Source organism: Hylobates moloch, unplaced genomic scaffold (assembly GCF_009828535.3).
Source record: "Hylobates moloch isolate HMO894 unplaced genomic scaffold, HMol_V3 SCAFFOLD_18, whole genome shotgun sequence".
Lineage (NCBI taxonomy): Eukaryota > Metazoa > Chordata > Mammalia > Primates > Hylobatidae > Hylobates > Hylobates moloch.
The window spans coordinates 28,454,681-28,468,802 of NW_026652293.1; the positions used below are offsets into that span (position 1 = coordinate 28,454,681).

The window sequence follows — 14,122 nt, forward strand, 5'->3', positions numbered from 1 at the left end:
TCCCAGGTAATGCTTGGGAAGAACTGTTGCTTCTTGGACAGCAACACTTACAAGGCAACGTGATCTTGAGCTCCACCTCGAAGGATGTGAGCTGGGAAAGTTCCAGCTCACAGAGATTTAGTCACTTGAGAAATGGTCCACTTCCTCCAAGGTATTTTTTGGATGCCCCAAACGGATGAAAACAAGAAGCAACCGTGGGCGAGGAGGAGGAGCTGGCCATCCTCCTCGGTTGGGCAGCCCGTCGGAGCTCACCAGCGAGGCGAGGGCGGGAAGACAGCCCCCGGGCGGGCCCACGGATCCTCAGAAGGCGCGGACCTGGAGGAGGCGCCCCAGAAGGCGACGCCTCTTGCCTCTTGTCTCTCGCCTCTCGAAGGAAGTTTGCTTTTAATTTCAGAGCCGGGCTCGCCGTCGGATCAACCTCCAGGAGCGAGCAGTGGGCGCGGACCAGAGCGGCCAGTCCCCTGGGCGCGGGCCGGGCAGTTTCCGCGCTCCGCACAGGCAGCTCGCGGTCATGGGCGGCTCAGCCTCCAGCCAGCTGGACGAGGGCAAGTGCGCTTACATCCGAGGTACGCCCGCCCGCCCGGGGGCCTGGGGAGCCCCCTGACCCGTGCACCAGGCTGGCCGCCGCGGTCGGGGCCCCAAGGGGCGCGCCCCGGGCCCTCTCCCTGTAGCGCGCGGGGATCCCCGACCGCAGCCCCCCGCGCGAGTCGGGTTTCCTGCCCCAGCCGGCGCGCTCCGGCGCGGGTGTAGACCGGGGACCGGGAGGGCTTGGGAGCGAGGCAGGTGCAGGATGCGGGTGGGGACGCCGGCGCCTCCGCCGCTCCCGCCGCCTCGGGGTCAGTGCCGCCCCCGCCCGGCGCACTTCGCCCCCCGGTACCTGCCCCAGACTGAGTTCTGAGCGGTTTCTGAACTGGCCGCCAAGAGAGCAGCGGGGATATCCCGCGTTTCTAGAGATACCCCTGGGGATTCCCGGCCGCTAAAGCAGAATTTCCCTCTTAGTAATGTTGGCCTGGCTTTGGAAAGCGCGGCGTTTGGCCGCAGCTTCGCTCGCATTTCATCCTAGCACTTGCAGGATGATTTCATCAGCGGCAGAAAGGACAATGTCATGCCGTTCCCTTCCCGCCCCGGAGAGGGGCGAAGCAAAAGAGGAACACTGGCGTGCTTTGTAACTGCCGCGAAAGTTATAGAAGGGGAGAAACTCATTTAGGGAGACCCTCAGAGGTGTGGGGACTCAGTAGAGAGCGTGAGGCAGAAAAAAAACAAAACAAAACCCAAACCGAACTGAAACTGCAGGAAGTCCTGACTCGTTATCTCCTTTATTTCCTGGGTGTATGTGACCTCCCCTCTTCTCACCCCCCACCCCAACCTTGCCTTCAACCGCTACCTAACATTTGGTTATCTTACCAATTTACTCTTTCCCCCGCCCCGCCGCCCGATCCCCCACCCTCGGCTTCAGAAATATCTTCCAGACTAGGTATTAAACTCTAGGTCTGTTTGGCCCTTGAATACTTTCCTAAAAGGAAATCATGTATTTGGTGTTCTTATTCCACATTTGTTTTCAGTCACCACAACATTTAAGACCATTTTAAAAGGATATCAAATCAGGGTACTTGAAGAGCAACGGAGCTGATTTTACAGATTCCTGCTCTGGTGCTTTTGGAGGTAAAAGATCCTCAACAACCCGTACTGTCAGGGGATAACACTTGGTCAAGTATCTCTTTGCTTTTGTTTGTTAAAAGGGGAAAGATAGATGATTTATTTATATTAGTAAAAGAGCTGAACTAAGCTTAAAAGAAATAAATGAAGCCTGCCTTAGTCTTAAAAATGTGGCCACATGCTTGTGTTACCAGTGTATAGGGACTGAAAGGGCAATCTAACAGAACATAGTGAGAAAGGGCTTGCATTTGTATGTTAGCAAAGTTGTGTTTAAGGCATTTATATAAGCCTTTATTTCACTGGAAAGCTTAGGAGCACCTAACGTGGACACGTGGCCATGTACACTAATCATTTGAAGTCAAGCAGTGTGAAGGATTAACTTGCTTAAAGAAGACTTCCTGGCCATGCTGTTTGTTGCTATTGATGCAAGCATTGTACTCAGATAATAAGAATATGTTATTACTTTCTTTATTCTGAAAGCTATTAAATTATTACAAAAGTATGAGGGACTTAGGGCAGGTGAAGAACTTGTAATGCAAGTCTTTGAATGAGTAAACCTATAGCATATGGTGTGACAGTCATTACATCTCCCAGTCTTGTTCAGCTTTCTCTCTTCATTCTATATTCAGGAGGGCACTTGCACGGTATGTGTAGTGGGAGAGGGAAGAGAAGAGTTAAAGTTAGAATACCTCCAGAGAAAAAGACTCATCACTTCATGTGAGAATGCTAGTCTTGCCAAAAGAGAAAAGAACCTTGGAAAAATGCATGGTGTTGTACATTGTTAATGCATGAGCAAATGAGGGTCACAGGGCTGTGATTTCCTGATGGTTTTGAAGCCCAGGTTCCTGAGTAAAATCATAGCCCTATCTTTACCTCTTTGCCCATCTTTTAGCCTATAAATATTCTCAAGCTTTGATTCAATTGTAAGCAAAACGATCGGAAGTATGACAGTAAAGTTTAAATATACTTTTATGACCTGTTTCTCATAAAGTAGCCATCAGTGAAATATAGATTTGAAAGCTCCTGAAGCTGAGACAATAACTTTCTTTTAAGCTTGATAAACTTTGCTAACAAGGAGAGTAGCTAGTCAATATATTTTGAGTGACTTTTGTTAACTTTATTTTGTATGCATCATAAGCAGCTGTATGCTACTGACGCTGAATCAGCCTTTAAGACAAATCATTTAACAGCTGCCATTCCTTGTGTGCCTCAAAACATCTGTGTCATATGGATGTTTTGAAAATACACTGTTTCTTAGGATTTAGTTAATCTTCAGGTAAAGATATATCAGCTACATTAAGGAGTTACTTCATTTCTAAAGATGTTAGTTTTGGAAATTACGACAATGCTCATGTTTCTTACAACAGAATAAATTTTTAGAATTGTTTCTAGAGGCCTTTCAGTAGTGTCCCTTGATAAGATGTTTCTATTAATAAATAATACTGAGACCAACTTGTGATCACATGAGCCGTGTCATATGTTAGTCTTAAGTGATGCTTTTAGCACTGACCTAAAATGATCTTTTTTTTTTGAGACGCAGTCTCACTCTGTCACCAGGCTGGAGTGCAGTGGCGCGATCTCGGATCACTGCAACCTCTGACTCCCTGGTTCAAGCGATTCTCCTGCCTCAGCCTCCCGAGTAGCTGGGATTACAGCCACGCGCCACCATGCCCAGCTAATTTTTGTATTTTTAGTAGAGACGGGGTTTCACCATGTGGGCCAGGATGGCTTCGATCTCCTGACCTTGTGATCGCCTGCCTCGGCCTCCCAAAGTGCTGGGATTATAGACATGAGCCACCGTGCCCAACCGATCTTTTTTTTAATGAGGAAGAAAGCTAATAGATTCCAGGCATCAGTGGTCAGTTTGGGTGCTCTTCTCTCTTTATGCCATGTTTTCTTTTCTTTTTTTAGTTTTCTGAGATAGGGTCTCACTCGTACACAGGCTGAAGTGCAGTGGTACAATCACTGTGAGCCTTGACCTCCCCTGGCTCAGGTGATCCTCCCACCTCAGCCTCCTGAGTAACTGGAACTGCAGGTGTGTGCCACCACGCCCAGCTAATGTATTTTTTGTAGAGATGGGGTTGCCCAGGCAGGTCTCAAACTTCTGGGCTCAAGCAGTCTTCCCGCCTTGGCCTCCCAAAGTGCTGGGATTATAGGCATGAGTCACCATGCCCGGCCTCTTTTTCTGTAAAGCTTTTGGTATGCCCGAAATTAAACTATAGCTTAAAAAAAAAACCCAAAACAAAACCAAAACCCCCCCCCACACTGTGTTTTCCTGTTTAAGCAATAATTTTATTTCCTTCTAAAAATTACCCTTGAATTTTTAACGAATCAAAAAGAAAACAAACCTGAAAGATCTCCCACATAAGAAGTCCTGTGGAGGGTCAGAAAAATACTGGACAATCAGTGCTGCAGCTGAGAACTATGGGATACACAGATCCTAGTGGGCACTTGCAGGCCTGACAGCAGCAAATACCAGTTAGGAAAACTGTTTTCGCCTCCTGGATTTATTATTGCATAGTCAGTTACATAATATATAAAGGGCCCAGTGGCTTCCTCCAAATGCTTCTCAATGATCTGATGCTTATAAAATAAGCAATGAGTTTCAGCTTTAAAATAGCACATATTTTTCTCAGGGAAGTTCCCTCTTATTTATACAAGGGTTAACTTAGGTGGCTAGATATAAAGTTTAAAGTGATGTGTCTAGAATGAAGTCTCCATGGGCAAGGTGGAAGATGGGGAGAGCTATACACATCTGCAGTCTACTTAGTGTAGATGTGTCGTACTAGTCCAAGCATTTGCTTCTCCGGTCATAATTTGTTGGTGGGAGATGGGCGTAAGAACTGGTCTGACTTAACCTGAATATTTTTGGTAGTGCGATCTTAGAGTCCAAGTTGGCTAGTAATGGCAATATAGTATGATGAGAAAGTTAGGAAATGCATTATGGTAGACACCATTGTATGTCAACCCAACATCCTTTTCCCATTCTTCCATTTTTTTTTTTTTTTTTTTTTTGAGACAGGGTCTCACTCTGTCACCCAGACTAGAGTGCAGTGGGACAATCATGGCTCACTGCAGCCTCGACCTCCCTGGGCTCAAGCGATCCTCCCACCTCACCCTCCTGAGTAGCTGGGAGTACAGGCATGTGCCACCATGCCCAGGTAGTTTTTTGTATTTTTTTGTAGAGACGGGGTTTCGCCATGTTTCCCAGGCTAATCTCAAACTCCTGAGCTCAAGTGAGCCACCTGCCTTGGCCTCCTAAAGTTCTGGGATTACAGGCATGAGTCTCTGTGCCCAGCCCCCATTCCTTTTTCTAAAAGAACTCCAGTTTTGTTCAGGCATTAAAACTCCTGGCCAGGTTTGGTGGCTCACACCTGTAATCCCAGCACTTTGGGAGGCTGAAGCAGTAGGATTGCCTGAGCCCAGAAGTTCGAGACCAGCCTGGGCAACATGACAAGACCTTGTCTCTCTCTAAAAAAAAAAAAAAAGAAACTCCCGATATTGCCCTCTGTTTCAGAGACGCTAGCCCCATTTAAGGCCCCTGAAAGGTGGCTGCTGATTGGTCTGTACCTGTCATGGTGGTGTGGTCTCCTTGCCAGTGATTATAGTAGGCATGGGATTATGTTGCCAGCTGGTCAGTGATGCTTGAGGGGAAGTTTGCCAGCTGCTTCTAGGTGAGTTTTCTTCCCTTTTAAAAAGGAGGCAAAGTGAAGGGCACTTATCCTTCTTTTGACTTTGTTGCATCTGAATGTGATGCCTGCAACTGCTGTTTTTATCTTGATGAGCAGGAGGGGAGCTAGCCTAAAGACAAAGCCAATACTTGGAGCACTGCAAAGCTGAGGTATCTCAGAGAAAAGAAGCTAGAGCCCTGACAAACTTTGCTGCTAGCCACTATATGCTAACCCTGCATACTTCATATTATGAGAGCCACTCAATCGCCTTTGAATTGGAATAGTGAAGATTGCTAGTTATCCACAATAGCGTTCTCCTTGTTATGTTTAATGATAGAATCCCCACATTTTAGCTGTCCACATGAACTCCCAAATAAAGATATTTCCTAAACTCCTTTGCAACTAAATAGGGTTATGTAGTTGAGTTATGGCCAATGGGATGTAGATAGAAGTGCTGTTCCAGAAAGTAACATTAAAGGGGAAGGGTATGACCATCTTCGTCCTAGTCTCCACACTGCTGGCTGGATTGTAACCATGGCTGGAGCAGCCATCATGGACCACGAGGTGTCCTTTCAAGAAGGAGCACATGTAGGGCAGAGTAGCTGGACAAAAGGAGGCTAAGTTCCTGTGGTTTCATAGAGAAGAACCTCCATACCAGCCCTGGACCATTTATCTCTGGACCTTAAAAAGAAAGAAAGAAACTTCCATCTCTTTAAGCCAGTGTTATTGTGGTTTTATTGTTGTCCACAGACAAACCTTATTCTATCTAACTCAATTATCTTCTTTTTATGTGTGGTCCAAAGCATCCTAACCAGTATACTAAATGCTGCCTTATTGGGTCCCCTTTAAGAAAAAGTAATCCAAAGAAAGTAGAAAGTGTGTAAAGATTATAGTATTTGTCTCAGCTCTTAATTTATAGACATGAATAGGCTTTTGTAAGAAGTGAGAAATTCCATAGTAGTGGGGATGGAGGAAACAGGAGAAAGAGGGTCCACTATGAACAATGCACAAATGCATATTGATCACTTTATATTTTACGTGAAAAAAATGCCTTCAAGCATGCCAGACTACCAAGGAAGCTAGCAGGAGTTTCAAATAAGGAAAACTACTGCAAATTAGGAATTGCTAGTATCAATAATTACTTTCTATTTCCTTTGGTCTTTGTGAATTGAAACCAATACTTTAGAAATGGGAAGCTCTTTAGGAAACCAAATCTCGTGTCGCAAAGCCATAAAGGATTTTGTGAGTTGTGAGTTTCTTAGCATCAACCACAAATACAGAAAAGACAGTAGACTGAGACAGATTAACATTTCCTCCTGTACTTGTGGAACAAAGAGTGACTTTCCCTCTTGTGGCTTCTAATACAAGCCTTGATAAACCCCATAGAGTTAGATGATGAATCAAGCCCTGGTCCTTATGAAAAACTTCTTTTTACTATGGACGTTGGCTGTAAGAGGGCCCCATCATCAAAGGTGCTCTAGTAATAGTAACTACTAGGGTGACAATAGTAATTTTTATTATCTTTTACTGTAAACTACTGAGCTGATTGTAGTTTTACTCTATTATAATCTCTGGGAAGGTCTGAACTGGGTTCACAGGTAGAAAGTGCAATAGCAGGAGCTCAATTTGTAAAGGTAGTTTCTAATTTCATTAAAATAAATGTACCGTGAATGTTTTACAAAACATGCAGTGTGAATCATGGCAGTGAATTTTAATCTCCTAATCAGAAATTTTAATTTTTTTGTAAGTATAGCTGGGTAACATCACTCTAAGAAATAAGGTACATATAACAATTTGCACTGTGAAATGGGAAATGAAGTCAGAAGTGAAGATAAAAGCATAATGGAAAGGAAGACAGGAGAATAAAAGCACAATTCATCTGCTATAGTCTGTTTAAGGCACTTTACCAACAGTTTGAAACTAACACACATACATACACACACACACACACAAAGAGAGAGAGAGAGGGAGGGAAAGAGAGAGAGAGGGAGGGAAAGAGAGAGAGAGAGAGAAAGAGATTTAACAGAACCCCAAATGCAATACAGATTTTCTCCTTTGAAACTGGAAAATTCATTTTAAAAGCAGACTAGCAAGTTGCTGCCAATGCGAAAATGCATGCCAGCTTTTAAAAAGTGCCCCCTGCCTTTGGTACTGTATGTTTTTTCTCACTTAGAGAAGAGAATAAACGCTTTAGAGATATGAAAGCAATTAATTCACTTTTGCAAATTGCAGGTTCTAGGACTTAAGGAAGTTTGTATTTCTATGCTTAATGTTGTATGGAATGAGTCTATAGGATTAAAATAAATTAATAGTTTTTACTAGGAGCCCCGAAGTGACTTTTAAAAGGTCCATAGTCTCAAGGAATTTTGGAAGAAGGGTAAATGTCTCCATGCCAAACCATGTGGATTTTTTTTTCTTTTTCCTTTTTAAAAACTATTTTTTTTTATTTTAAAAGAAAACATAGGCCCAGACAGCCACACAAAACAAATGCATAGCTTAGAGAATCATTATAAGGCAAATACTTGGTAGCCACTACGCAGGTCAAGACATAGAAAGAGCTTCACTAGCCATCAAAGGAGCCTTCCGTGTGCCCCGTCCCAGTTCTAGACTTCGTTTCTCCAAAAATGACCACTATTTTCAGTTATCTATTTATAACTACCTCAAAGATCCTGGCTCTTAAAACAGGTATTTATTTGCTCCCAATTCTGCTGAACTGGGTCCAGGCTGGGTGGTTCTACTTTTTATTTTTGCTGGTGGTCATTCCTGTGGATGCTCCGTGCATCTGGTGGATCAGCTGGTGGCTGGACTTAGCTGACAAGGCTTTCTTTCTCTCCAGGTGGCCTTTCTACATGACCTCTCCAATAGGATACTGAACTGTTTAAATGGTCGGTCAGGATCTTACATTGCTAGAGTGTAAAAGCATGTGGAAGCTTCTAGGACTTCTTGTGGCTTAGGCCTGGAATGGCGCCACATTACTCTGCCACATTTTGTTGGTTAAAGCTGGTCTCAGAGCCAGCTCAGATTCAAGAGAGGACTACACACAGGCATGAACACCTATGTAGGGGCTACCCTGGTAACAGACTACCACCTCACTAATCCTAGCTTTTATAATAATGTCTCCCTCTATTTCCTTATGGTTTCATCACCCAACTATGTATTTGTAAACATTATAGTCTTACTCACTTAAAAAGATGTCTCTTTTAATCTATACATTTCCCTTACATCTTTTACTTGCAGATTATCTGTTGAAAGACTTGAGCTGTTTGATATGTAGAGATTTTCACAGTCTGGAGTTTACTCATGGTGCAGTTCCACACATTTCTCCTGTGTTTTCTACAAATTGACAGAGATAGTGAGACTTGATCAGTCTCAGAATCAATCTTTTTTTTTAACTTTTATTTTAAGTTCAGGGCAAGATGTGCAGTGTGTGCAGGTTTGTTACATAGGTAAACGAAACGCCATGGGGGCTTGTTGTACAGATTATTTCATCACCCAGGTATTAAGCCTAGTATCCATTAGTTAATTTTCCTGATCCTCTCTCTCCCCCCACCCTTCACCCTCTGATAGGGCTCAGTGTCTATTGTTCCCTTCTATGTGTCCATGTGTACTTATCATTTAGCTCTCACTCATCAGTGAGAATAAACGGCATTTGGTTTTCTGTTCCTGCATTAGTTTGCTAAGAATAATGACCTCCAGCTCCATCCATGTTCCTGCAAAGGACTGCATGCATGTGTTCATTGCAGCACTATTCACAATAGCAAAGATATGGAATCAACCTAAATGCCCATCAATAAAGAAAATGTGGTACATATACACCTTGGAATACTATGCCGCTACAGAAAAGAATCAATCCTTTTGTGAAGACTATAGGTGGTGGTGTGTATTCTTCATCTGGAGGCACATAATAGCTGGCTGCCTCTCTTTTTGTGATGTTAGTAGCTGTTCCATTGATACTTATAGCTGAGACCCATTAATTCACTGGGGGTTGAACTGTCTCCACTTTAGAGGAACTTGAAATTCAATGAGAAATAGAATTAAAGTTTTTGAACGGTGAAATAATAAAGGCAACGTATGTTAGGTACTTCAAAATCATCTCTACCCTCTTGGAAATGCCGCCATGAATTTCAGTATTCTCTGATTCGGGCCCTGAGCAACACTGGCCAGGACAGACCTCTCTTTCCTCTCCGCCAACCTTCCCTCTTGTCTTCCCCTAGAAAGCTGCCATGGAGCCTTCATTGAACCCTTACCATGGGACAGCCACTGAGCTAAGAGCATTGCATGTGTGAGCTCACATAATCCTCACAACACCAAATGGAGATATCATTAGCTCCATTTCACAGAAGAAGCAATCAAGGTTTACAGAGAATAGAGAACCTGGCCAAAGTCATCCAGTCAGTGTGTGGTAGAAGCAGGTTTGAACTTAAATACTTTCTGCCTCCAAAGTCCTTGCTGTTAACTGAGCTGTGCTGCCTCCCAGATGGTCACAGTCATTGCTCCTTTCATCTGAATTTCCTCTTCTCTGTGCATGCTTTTTCTCACATGGGTGAGTATCAGAAACTTTTTCTGTTCTTGGATTTTAAGCCTTCTGGTTTTCTTTAGAGCACTCGGAAAATCCTATCTTTTGCTACAAGTTGTCCTGACTGAAGGGAGCTCAGTGAAAAACTCCCCATCTGCATCCTAGGCAAACTCGTTGTCCCTTCCACTCCTCAGCAGTCACTCAGGCATTAAATACTTACAGGATTCTCATTCCTGCAAACTATTACCATCAATGGTAGAAATGAACTGAACTCATTGACTGGAAATATATGGATCTTCGTTCTTTTTTTTTTTTTTTTTTTTAGCTTATTTAGCCCAGTCCCTTGGTTTATTTGTCTAATCTCTGTGCTAGTATAACACCGATTTAGTTATTATTGCTCTATGATAAATCTTAATAACCAAAGGGCAAGACCCTCTTTCTTCTTACTCATTGTCAGAAGCTGTAGGCTATCCTTCCATATTTGTTAAACTGTTAATTTCATGAAAAACCATTTTGTAATTTTATTGAAATTGCATGAAATCTACAGATGAATTTAGGAAGAAGTGACATCTCTAAGATATTGAGTCTTTCAAACCTTAGTATGGCACATCTCTTCCATAATACATGCTTTTCTTTCATCCTTAAAGTTGTATAGTTTTCTACATAACAATCTTACAAAAATGTTTAATAAGTTTATTTATTGGTGCCTTTCACTTTTTCTTCCTATTATGATTGTGTTCTTCTTTTCTATTGTATTTTCCATCTGGTTACTTTAAGAGCACCAGAAAGCTATTTTGTTTTTGCATGTTGATCTTTGTATCCTACAAACATTTCAAGGCCTCTTATTAGTTGTAATAATTTGTTCATTCACTCTGATTTTTTTGTGTGCATATATTATCTGCAAATTTGACAGTTTTCAATTCTTTTAAATCTTTATACCTCATTTTTTATTGAATTTACTAGGTCCTCCAGCACAATATTCAGCAATAAGAATGACAGCAAACATCCTTATCCTGTTCCTACTTGAAAAGGAATGCTCCCCATTTTGCTATTAAGTATGATGTTAACCATAGATTTATGGTTTAGCTTAAGGATACTCCCTCCTTTTTGTTAAGTTGCTTAAATTTTTAAATCATAAATATATACTGAATTTTATTAAAAACTTGATTTTTTCTAATAATGTTTTAACGTGGTCATTTGAATTTTAATATTTAAAATATTGTTCCATTGCTAAGATATACCCTACTTGGTCACAGTGAAATATCTTTAAAAAATTTTTATTTTCTATTATGTGGAATTTTGATTTGCTTATGTATTTTTTTTCTTACTTTACCACTTGTGTTAATAAAATTCATACAAAATGAAAAAAAATTTATTGGGGGTTGAAAAATGGTGATATTCTAATATGTCATTTTGTTTTCATTTATTAGCTGGGATAATTTTATAGAGCAATACTTCCCATATCTATCATTTGGTTACCTAGTATGATAGTTCAAAAGCAGGAAAAAAACATTATTTTTTCCTTTTATTTACTGGTGTTCAATATAATTTACTGGTTTCTTGACATCCCTTAAAGATGATCAATTGACTATAAAAATCATTATGAACTCACAAATCCCATTATAATTCTTATTTTATTGAAGCTCCAATTTCCCATCATTGGCCAATGAAAAACTCTTCAAGTTGGCTCCTGAATCTTTTGGAAATTACCCCAGTAGTATTTGATAGCTTCCTTGCCATCTGGTATGTCAAGATGTTTTAGGTTCATCCTGTTTCTTTCCTGTCCCATACCGGGAGTAAGCAAAATCTATAAGAATCTCTAATTTCTTTTAGTGGGAAATAATATTTCAGTATTACAATTTGAGTCTAGCTATGTTCACTGCTACAACTGGGTTGGCCATTATTTCTGGACTTTTTTAGTTTACAGAACTAGGGAAAATGTATCTTTTTAATATTATATTTATACATATCCTTTTCTATACTGAGAATCATGGTTCTCAAAGGCACTAGGCAATGTTAGAATTAAATATATTCAAATTCTCATTTGCTTTATCGTACCAAATACACACAACAGTCTCAGAATAATAATACAAATACTGCCATCATCAATTATGATTATGGAAAGCTGTTGAACAAACTGTTTTTAAAATCAGAGACAAAATTTTTGTATATGCTAATCCAATTCTTCCCCAACTTTATTTTATTATTTTGCTACGTTAAACCATATAATCATTATATTCTATTTTCTTTTCTCATTCACTCTTTGTTTCACAGTGAAGTGTTATTTAATGCATCAGTCATTATGTTGATGTCCCTCTGGTGTTTAGAGCTCATTATCTAGTAGATTCCTTAAGAAGAGCTCATGGGAACATAACAAAGAAGTATGAAGATAGGATTAATTAAGTGGCTCAGTAATATCACCAAAAGCCAGCTTATTTCTTCCTACTGTCTGTGGCCCAGCTCTCATGCTTGAAAGGTGGCTGCCACAGCAAATAGTATTAAATTCTTAGGCACAGCAATGTCCCAGAGGCTAAAAAGAGATCTATCTATTCTTTGAGTCTCCTTATAAGAGCAAAGAAGCCTTTCCCAGATGCCTTACTAGCAGACTTTCCCTTACATCCCACTGATCAAAATTGGGTCACACATTCCTTCCTAAGCCATCACTGGCAAGAGTATGGAATTATCATGATTTGGTTAGACCAATCAAGATTCACCCCTGAAATGGGGTTAGAGCCATTTCTCTGAAGCACATGGTTATAGGGAGGGTCATGGATACCCAAACAGAATCAGGTTCAGTATAGCAAGAAGGAAGCATGATGGCTGTTAAGTAGGTAACCAACATTACAGATTTTGATAAGTGTCATGAAGGGATTAAAAACAGCACTGAGATAGAAAACTGATGGTGGCAATTGGGCAAGGAGATGAGATATACTTGGCTGTGGTATTCAGAAGGATATCTGTGTGAAGAACCTGGGGAGTGTATTTTGGTTAGAGAGAACAGCATATAGGCTGGGCGTGGTGGCTCATGCCTGTAATCCTAGCACTTTGGGAGGCCGAGGCAGGCGGATCATGAGGTCAGGAGATCGAGACCATCCTGGCTAATATGGTGAAACCCTGTCTCTACTAAAAATACAAAAAAATTAGCCAGGCGTGGCGGCGGGTGCCTGTAGTCCCAGCTACTCAGGAGGCTGAGGCAGGAAAATGGCGTGAACCCGGGAGGTGGAGCTTGCAGTGAGCCGAGATTGCGCCACTGCACTCCAGCCTGGGCGACCGAGCAAGACTCCGTCTCAAAAAAAAAAAAAAAAAAAAAAAGAAAAAAAAAAGAATAGCATATAGAAGGGGGAAGTACTTGAAGGAACTGAAGAAAGGGTGTTATATTGGGAGTGTAGTGAGCAAGAGGGAGGTTTGATGGGAGGGGATGCCTGCTAATATTTTGTTGCCTGGCTGGGCGTGGTGGCTCACGCCTGTAACCCCAGCACTTTTGGGAGTCCGAGGCAGGTGGATCACCTGAGGTCAGGAGTTCGAGACCAGCCTGGTCAACATGGTGAAACCGTGTCTCTACTAAAAATAAAAAATTAGCCGGTGTGGTGGCACACGCGCCTGTAGTCCCAGCTACTTGGGAGGCTGAGACAGGAGAATAGCTTGAACCCGCAGGGGCGGAGGCTGCAGTGAGCCGAGACTGCGCCACTGCACTCCAGTCTGGGCAAGATAGAGCGAGACTCCGTCTCAAAAAAAAAAAAAAATTTTGTTGTTGTTGCTGTTGTTGTTGTTGCCTGTCTGCCACCACTAGAATGTAAGCTGTATGAAAGCAGGGTCTTTGTCTTGATTCGTTGCTATGAAATGAATAGCACCCTCAGCAAATAGATCAGTGTCTGGTTCACAGTTCCTGACTGATAAATATTTGCTTAATGCATGAATGAAAGGAGAAGGAAAAATGTTAAACTGTAATGAATAGCTTAGAAAATAAGAGAAGTATTGCATTTGTAAAACAAGTTCAGGATGTGATGAAGAAACAATAATAGAATAAGAAAGAGCTCTTGGAAATTAAAAATCTGATGATCAACATTTTAGAAAATACAATTGGTGCCTTGGAAAATAAAGTTGAGGAGATCTTGCATCTAAATTCTGAGATCTAAAATTCTTATTTAAATTTAAACAGTACATTTCAATTATTGTTATTAATTTAATTCTTCTCCCTAAAGAATCATTTTAAGTATGTATATGTCAGATATTACACATTTGCCATAGTTGCTGATAAAACTTGTCTTTATTTTAACTT

General features: G+C 41.5%; 1 protein-coding gene across 2 annotated transcripts in view; it reads left to right on the forward strand.

The window, feature by feature from the left end:
* The first annotated feature begins 415 nt into the window (after positions 1 to 415).
* Positions 416 to 14,122, forward strand: part of NIBAN1 (niban apoptosis regulator 1) — a 189,671-nt gene continuing 175,964 nt past the window's right edge. For both annotated transcript variants that reach the window (XM_032136874.2, XM_032136875.2), the window contains exon 1: positions 416 to 566. In XM_032136874.2, coding sequence (XP_031992765.1) covers positions 512 to 566 — 55 coding nt within the window. In that variant the 5' untranslated portion in view covers positions 416 to 511. The remainder of the gene's footprint in view (positions 567 to 14,122) is intronic.